At 38.6% G+C, this 9076-nt stretch overlaps 1 protein-coding gene across 1 annotated transcript; it reads left to right on the forward strand.

Annotated features, from left to right (window-relative positions):
* The first annotated feature begins 3260 nt into the window (after window positions 1–3260).
* LOC147863211 (acetylajmalan esterase 2-like) lies at window positions 3261–5830 on the forward strand. The gene is made up of 4 exons (XM_087321710.1): window positions 3261–3624; window positions 3855–4246; window positions 4390–4657; window positions 5512–5830. The coding sequence occupies exons 1-4, from the start codon at window positions 3276–3278 to the stop codon at window positions 5763–5765; spliced, it is 1263 nt and encodes a 420-aa protein (XP_087177836.1). The 5' UTR covers window positions 3261–3275; the 3' UTR covers window positions 5766–5830.
* Window positions 5831–9076: the final 3246 nt, after the last annotated feature.

Here is a 9076-nt window from a genome sequence, read left to right on the forward strand (position 1 = left end):
GAATTGGAGACAACTAATTCGGACTAGAGCTAGAAAGAATCAAAACTAGCTGATTCGATCTTGGAAGGTGATTCGGATGAGCCAAATTACACAGATTCCAAGCGAACGAGGAGGCAGCCGAAGCCGACACCGACACAAAGGAGTCGATGGACGTGAGAGCTGACAAGGGCCTTGGAAGTAGACAAGCTGACCGTAAGGGTCAAGATTTGTGGAACCAGACGGATCAAGAAGCGTCAGACCGAAAGGGTCGTGGGACGCAACACCGAACTGGACGAGGAGCACGAACGAGGCGTCGGGACGCTAGGAGAAAAGGCTGGAATGACAAACCAGGTGGAACTGACATGAAGGGACCTCAAGTTGAGCTTAAGGGGGAGTGTTGAGAGACAAGCTCAACATGGGTAGAGGGCCAAGGGCCGAGAAGCAAGAGCTGAGAGCCTAGGGCCGACAATCGTAAGCCTAATCGAAAGGATTCCAAAAAGTCTGTTGAGGGCCTATATTCCTATGATAGGAGATAGGAATATTGTAGGCAGAAATAGTGTTGGGCTCATTTATGAGCATTCCAATACTGACAGTACTTGTGTCAGCCCACTCGTTAGGGGCCTGTATAAAAAGTGCTCATTGAGCACAGTGTATGTACAAAGGATTCATTGTTCGAAATAGAAGTTGTTGTCTGCTCTCTCTGTTTCTCTCTCACCATTCTCTATGTTTACCTAATTGTCGAGTTTCTGAAACCATCTATGTACTTAGTGTCTATCACACACGCTTCCGCACATGTATCCTTTTATAGAGGCCTACGATCCTAGCTTAGTATGTAGGCATATCTTTTGGAGTTTGTGTCAGTCGCTTAGTACAAGCATTGAAGTACATGTCAGTCCTTTTAAGGACTTGTATAAAAGTGCTCACTCAGCACATTGTATGTACAGAGCATTCATTATTTGAAATTGAGGCTTTGTTGTCTATTGTCTCTCTCTCTCAACTACCTACTCTGCGTATTCCACTCTCTGTGTTTCTGTTGCGATCCGGTTGAGCCGGTTGAGATCTGTGTTTAGCTTCCGCATTATTTCTTTTTCATCTATGTACACTGAAGTATTTATTCAAGCCAACAGTTAGACTTTAGAATAAAACGGCTCATTATTAAAAGGTACATCTTTGTATGTATAGCCTTCTAGAGCGTTTTCTTAATACTAATGTAGTAGCTATTTTTGGAGAAAAGAAACAAAAGAGAAGTTTTCAAGTTAAGAAGAAAACTTGGTCATGGTGATCGTAATATGTACTTGAGAGGGAGTGTTGAGGATCAAGCACAATTTAAAAATATGTATAACAAAATGACATATCGAGATTTGAACCTTGTCCCTCTATTGTAAAGACTATGCCACTTACAATTAGGGTATACATCATTGTCGACATATAAATGATAAAGTCATTGGCATGGAACGCATGGGATTCCATCTGGCAACGATGCATGTAATCCTAGGAGGTGAAGCCATGTGGTGACCATGCTCACATGCCTCATCTTATATATGAATGGGGCTTACCCCTAGTATTCTATTTATTCATTCCTAAGTTCTCCTCATCAAAGCATATGACAAGTACCTATAGGCTACATTATTCAGAGCTACATTTTCTCAATCATTAAATATGTCAATATAACAAAATATATCATTGGCTATGGTTAACCCCAAGAAAATATGGAAGTGGTGCACTCAAGTCCACTTGTTACAATCATTTCATTTAACCCTAAGAAGATACGGAGGTGGTGCACTTAGGTCCACTCATTTCAAGGATCTCAGACGTGAAAGAGAGGAGAAAGAAAACAAACTTTGTTTACTATTTTTGTACCCTATATCCATTATTGTTTACCTTTTTTTTCTACACCATAACTATTCTACTTTTTAACATTCACAAAATATGTCACATGTGGTGTCACCATCAATAACACATGGCATGTCTTATCACCTATTTCATTGTTCTTCGTCTTGATAAGTTTTCGTCCGCTTTGGATAACCTTTTCTTTTAGAGAGGAAGATGGAGACATAGAAAGTGGTGGAGAGATGATAGATAGATAGATTAGATTATCATCTTCAGAGGTCAAATATGACCTATGAGACAAAAAATATTACATTTCACGTGATACATGTGAAAGTGAGTAGTGATTCTTGATGTTCAAGAACTTTACCAATGAATGTTGCAATCGAGAGTGCACATTGTGGTTGTGAGAGGAATTCATGCAAGGATTGGGCTCAGTCGAAGAGAAGTGGAAAGCATGGTCGAATATGATCAAAGGCAGAGCATTGTATCAAAGTGTGATACTCAAACTCGCGAACTTGTTTAGGGCAAAGTGTGCATAGTGGACCACTCTCATCACATGTGCCCCAACGCCCTGTCTCACATCGCAATGCATGTGAGCTAAGTTGCATGGAAGCAATGGTTCGAATGGCAGATAATGGCATGGGCTCTAACATGTATCGATGTGTACGGTTTGAGAGAGAGAGAGAGAGCAAAAACATTGTACAAATCACATTACTATATGAGATCGTTTGTCTTCTAATTTTGATAGGAACGGAATGCATTTACAAAAGGTAAAAGAGAAAAGAAAAAGAGGGGTAAAGAGAGAGAGAGAGAGAGAGAGAGAGAGATATTAATGGCTTGTAAGACCAAATTTGAAGAAGAGCGGACCCCAACATCTTTATCACCTATTTCATTGTTCTTCATTAATAAGTTTTGGTCCACTTCTTTAGATAACCTTTCACATACACATCACATTGCTATAAGATATGTTGTGTCTTCTTATAAGTTTGGTCCAGTCCTTTACACGGTACACCTATTTTTTTGATAAGGGAGACAGAATGCATTTACAGAAAGGGAAAAGAGAAAAGAGAGAGAGAGAGAGAGAGAGAGAGAGAGAGAGATATTAATGTCTGCTAAGACCAAATTTGAAGGAGCGCGGGGTTCGAAAGGTTTGGTTCTAGCCTTACTTATTATCACTATGTACTATAAGTCCTCGAAATCAGAGCTACAGATTACGTGTTTTATTTGGAATGGAATTGTGAAGGATACCGACGAGTGGTTGTAAAGAATGAAAAAGAAAAAGTAGAGAATAAATCTACGGAACTAAGAGGGAGAAATTGCCACTTTGGACATCGTCATAGAAATTTCCCTTTCATGATGATCTACATAGATCACGTGCATCTCGTGTATCCCTTCCCCTCTCTCTCTCTCTCTGTTTCTCATATCTACGTACCCTCCTCACCCACGCAAAGCCACCACACTAAGAAATGGAGGAGCGGCAGATGAGGAGCCATAGTGTGGTGCCCCTCATGCTTCTTCTTCTTCTTCTATTATTGTTATCGCCCCTGCCCTCCATCTTCACACTGCCTCTGAATCCACCTCCTTTGGAATTGGAGTTGAACTTAGATAGAGCATCAGGAGCAGGAGTTGTGGTGGAGTCTAGTGGCGGCCGCAGCATTCCTGCGCTGTTCCTGTTCGGTGATTCGTTGTGTGATACCGGAAATGGGCCGTTCGTGAACCATCCTCGAGCCACGAGTCTTCCGTTTGGAATGACATTCCCTGGCTATGCTATCGGCCGCTTTTCTGATGGTCGGGATGTCGTCCCCGACTTCCTTGGTACTAATAATAGTTTAATATATAGTATGCTGTTTAGTAGTAGGAGTCATAATTTCTACTCTGGTTTGATACCTTTGAATTTGCATGAGGATTTATCCATATACATAATATATATATATATATATATATGGATATGGGGAGAGAGAGAGAGAGAGAGAGAGATTTTGGTTAGGTAGCCACTCATTTCCTACATCCCCTAACCCAACCATTCTTTCTTAATCTGTATCTAGCTGAGCATCTGGGGCTTCCACCTCTAAATCCTTGGCTCAATGTCTTCCTCGACTTCGATCAAGGAGCAAACTACGCGATCCCAGGGGCGACCGCTATGGCATCCCTAACACCCTTTGCGCTCGGGAAACAAGTCTCGTGGCACCTTGACCTCGTGGAGGAGGTCTACAATAGATCATCGCCATCACATTCAACACTATCAACGAGGAGGACCTCCTTGGCGCAGCCTCGAAAACGGCTACCTACCGTTCAATCGCTCCACGATGCCCTCTATGTCATACAGATCGGGGGGTTGGACTACAGAACTTATTATTCAGACCTGTATTATCCTCCAGAGTTTGTGAATGAAACAATTGTTCCTCTCGTTGTCGAGGAAATACGAGCCGGATTGGAGGTACTAACTTAGTGTCTACGATTTTGTGTTAGGCATTAATAGGTAAATTCTAGTTCCATTTTAATGTTAGCAGCGAGGGGTGACTCGCGTATTAAAACTCTTGTTGGCTTTTGATTTGGGTACAATTGCGCTGGTTAAGTAAGACACTCTACCATGAAGGACATGCGAGGAATTTCGTTGTTGCCGGGGTCGGAGCTCAAGGCTGCCTCTCGAGCACATTGTCCACATTCCTCAATATGACCAGAGATTTCCGTGGTTGTGCTATATCTGTCGATGACATCTGTAAGAACAGTCGCCAGCAAACGCTCACAATGCTCAATGAACTTCATGAGCTACACCCCGATGCCAATTACACCTTTGCTGATTTCTACTCGGCCACTCACTATATCGTTGACCATGCTGAGCAATTCGGTACTATTCTATAATTCCACACATGCATTTGGAAACATATATATCTATTCGTGATTGTGTAGGTAAAAATAGCTCGACACGTCGAGGATTGTGTGTCAATGTGCTCAAATATATGGTGTGTTTAAGATTACATAGGCTTAGAGTTTGGCCTTACAAAAGATGCCTTCTCTACAACACAAGGAGTGAGATTATGCAACTTTGACAGAAACAAATTCACGAACTGCTCAGCATCCTAGACATTGAACCAAAACAAATTTAGCATGTCCAAAATGAGAAGATTCCTATACACTAAAGCGGTATTGGTCTTCACATTAAAGAAACGGTGTCATTTTTAAATTATGTTCCAAGGGACATAAAGGATGTGCATGTATTGAGAATTAAAGAAATTGTAAGAAAAAACTCATATTTGGTATCCAATGGGAAAATAAAGACAAGCAACAATAAGTGATAACGTATGCATACTTATTAGTTGTCGGTCCATAGTCTATGAAATCGTTTTCAATAATAGTTGAACCATAGATCATTTTATCCGGACACCATCTATACACATGACTTTGTGGTTGTTAAAATAGTACATGGGCATATTTTGAAAAGCAAAAGGGTTCATTGGGGTGGTGGTGAATGACCATTGTCTCCTGATAAGTACCATGTAACCCTTAAGGCACAAGTATTTTGTAACTAGTTCGACAAATTTTTTACACATAACCATATGATAGTTGGGTATCATATGAAGAGGAGAAAGACAATGGCGATAGCCTCTAGATAGGGGATGGAATGTTACACAAGGAGTTAGAAGGTTCATGTATTGCTACTCAAATGTACTAACTGCCCTCAATTTTTGAATGTCATTGTAGGGTTCACCTCTCCTTTAGATGCTTGTTGCGGTGCTGGACCTTCATATCCATATGGATTTCATTATCCAAATTTCGTTTGCTCAAATGAGACAGAAGCATTGTATGTGTGCCCAAACCCTATTAACTTCATCAATTGGGATGGTATTCATTTTACAAATAACTTCAATTTTCAAATGTTTAACCATACATTTTTAACTGGATCTTTCATGTATCCCATTGATGGACTATTGGGCAAGAGCGCTTCGAAAAAATGAATAAATAGATAATGTGGTCTTAATAAGAGCTTATTAGTAAACGTTGTAGAACATTGACATTTTTTTTAATTACAATCATTTTTCTACCATCTTGTGTATTTAAGAGTTTTTTAAGAGGTTTGTTTAAAAGTAAGTTTATATTAGTAGTTGTAAATTACCAAAATACCACTTATTAGTAAGTAGTTGTATGTTACCATCTTGTGTATTTAAGGTTTTTTTTTAGAGATTTGTTTAAAAGTAAGTTTATATTAGTAGTTGTAAGTCGCCAAAATACCACGTCTAAGTTTAAGAATAAAGCAATTGATCACAATGTTTCTTTAAGACATTTGGATATGTTCAATAGCTAGGAGAACTCTCTTTTTTTTTAATAAAAGATTTTCTTCAATAGTATTAAGAAAACAACTCCCGAAGGCTACAACTTGAACCTAGCTGCCTAGGAGGTTGCAACTTTTTATATACAATGATGTAAAATAACCTAGCACTAAATATCAAACTTTGTAGAAGGTGTTGAAATTTGTTGATATTCAAGAAAGATTCAATGGAAGTCGATAGTGCCATTGAGGCCCTTGAGTTGACATTGTAAACAGGGGCAACTTTTTTCATAAGTGAAGAAGCTTTTTCCTTCTCTTGTTCACAATGTCTGGGGAACCATGCATATTATCATACTGGCCATGGACAATTGCCAACTAGTTCCGAGGAGAACTCTCTTTAAGATAATAGTTGTATCATAATCTTACCAAAATGCCACTTGTAAGTTTAACAATGAAGCAAACGATTTTATTATTAATTTAGGAAATTTCAATATTTTCAATAGTCAGAAAAGTTGTCCATAAGATCGTGGTTGCAAATTACAAAAATGCTAGCAGTAGGTTTATTAATAAAGTAAATGATAATAAAGTAAATTATCATGGTTCTAGTTTAAACGAATTTCAATGCTTTGGAAAGCTCTCATTGGAGATAGCCTAAATGAAAATACGCCATATTTTTGTCCCCATTTCATGTGAAGATGAATTGTTCTTCATGAATTGAATGGATTTGTATGTAAATAAATTTGTATAGCTTCTATAAATGGTAAAATCCTAAAGAGAATACGTTCCATGTGGCATAAATCTACTGAAGTTGGCTCAATTATTCGCTTGCCCTTTAAACTCAATAATTCACAGTACTTTCCATGTTTATGAATAGTTTCCCTGTGCACGCAACATTACTCCCCCCTTTAAAAAAGTTCAAAAGTGTTTTCTTAAAGTCATCTCTTTCCCCTATGTGGCATCATCAATCATTTGATTAAACCATTTAATATACTCCCATGGATTCAAATCCACCAAGCGTTATTGTTATTACGAGGCACATTTACCACACCACCAATGTCTTGATAGTGTTTTAAAAGAGTTATTCCTCACTTTATGAACTTAAAAAAGTTGGCTCACTTCTTCTGATACCCTTTAAACATGTAGGGTATTGCCCTTATACGGTTGTGCATGGAAAAATACTCCCCCTTTTAAAAAAAAATCAAATTGCAACGAAAATGTAACGAGAACATGAAAAGTATTTTTTTAAAGTCATCTCTTTCTTCCATGTGCCATCATCAATTGTGTGTTCAATCCATTTAATCTATTACCTTGGATGCAAATCCACTAGGTGATATTCTAAGAAGTGGCCTTTGCCAAATCACCAATGTTATGATAATGTTTTGAAAGAGTTATTCCTCTCACTTAATGAGGATAACTATCCCTCTTTTTAAACTTGCATCCTTGATCCTTAGGCCATCACATGTACTTGTGATGTTTCAAAAACTTACGTTGTCATGATCTGGGAAGTGCAAAAGGGGAAAATAGTTAAGTGACGAATGTCAAAAAGGTTGAATGATAGATTTAAGGTTGTCATAACAAAGACATAATTTTAAGTTGTTAACAAAGGCTTACTTCAATTGGTAAAAGCTTGTGTTATGGGTAGTAGGTCAAGGGTTTGAAAGTCTTACCTTGACAATAGAAGACTATGCAGACGAATGAATGCAAAGCTGAATACTATGGTAAGTTTTTTAAGCATTAGGCATCCTAGGGAAAAGTTTGGCTAAAATAAAAAAACACCTACTAGTTTTATTCATGAAAGAGCCCGTTGAATATTATAAAACGGTGAAAAGAGCTCATTTTTTGGGGACGAAAGATAAAGACGTGGAAGTGCTAGCAAAATTTGAACAGAGAACTAGGGTGTGCAAAACCAAAATTGACACGAGATGACGCGGCCTTCGTTGGGACATTGCACCGAAACTTGAGGATCTCCTCTTGAAGCTCTACTCATGATCGTATCCTCTCCATATACTTTTATCTTCTTATCCTTCTTTCTTTGTCTCTTATTCACTCCATGTAAAAGAGTCGAGAATCTTCTCATTGTGCTTACACACCCTCATAAACTTATTATTGCTTACAACATTTTAATATAATATATATTTCTCTTATGATTTTTTAAAAATCCTGTTTTGAATATTTAATACAAAGACATCGCGAAAAGGACCATGTTGGAATTTTTTGTTTGAAATTCAAAGCTTGGGACACAAAGTTACATGAATTTTGGTGAATTCGGTATATAACGGATCATCGAACCGTCTCGCAAGAAAACTCATTACGTTCTGCAAAGGTGTCAACATGAGGATTGCGATGGATTTTTCGAATTTTAATTCCAATGATTGAGCGTGAAGTAGCGTCTTACCTTAAAACTTTTCAAGTCAAAGTAAAACCCGTCACACTGGCCAAAATTGTCTTCCCATCCATCGAACAACACTCGAGGGCAAGAGTGGGACACAATTCCCATAACTACCTCGACCCCTCCATGAGGGAAGGGTATTTCTATATTTTTTCATCCCCTTGATGAGGCTATACTTAAAATTTGGGAAAAGTAAACCATAATAAACATAAAAAATAAAAAGGACCAAAAAAATAAAAAATAAGAGCTGTTGAGTCTAAGGTTTAGTTCAATCTAAGGTTTAGTTCAATGTTTGACTCTTAGTCTTCGAGTTCAAGGGTGAATCTTTGACTCCTTTGAATCCTCTCATCCTCCGCTTCACTTGCTTGGCCGCTTGTCTGTTGTTGTTGCCGCCGCCCCACCTCCTTGCCCCACTATTGGTTGTTGTTGCCACCGCACCTGCTCAACCGCCACTTCCCATGAACACCAGCTACTATTGCATTTCCGCCATCCTCGTCTACTATCACGATTGTTGTTTGCTGCCTCTATAATGTAGGGATGGTGACACGAGGCAAAAGATAATATAACAAGTAGAAGGTGAGGAACAACAGGGAATAACAAGGAACTTCATA

The sequence above is a fragment of the Azolla caroliniana genome, unplaced genomic scaffold, assembly GCF_043228905.1.
Source record: "Azolla caroliniana isolate FFs.n. ecotype wild unplaced genomic scaffold, voAzoCaro1.0.p SCAF_6, whole genome shotgun sequence".
Classification (NCBI taxonomy): domain Eukaryota; kingdom Viridiplantae; phylum Streptophyta; class Polypodiopsida; order Salviniales; family Salviniaceae; genus Azolla; species Azolla caroliniana.

Bases quoted from the DNA above. Each gene is read 5' to 3' on its own strand.
- LOC147863211 (XM_087321710.1), top strand. From the start codon at position 3,276: ATGGAGGAGCGGCAGATGAGGAGCCATAGTGTGGTGCCCCTCATGCTT. The intron at 3,625-3,854 runs GTACTAATAATA...ATCTGTATCTAG, and splicing joins TGTCGTCCCCGACTTCCTTG to CTGAGCATCTGGGGCTTCCA. The intron at 4,247-4,389 runs GTACTAACTTAG...TGGTTAAGTAAG, and splicing joins AAATACGAGCCGGATTGGAG to ACACTCTACCATGAAGGACA.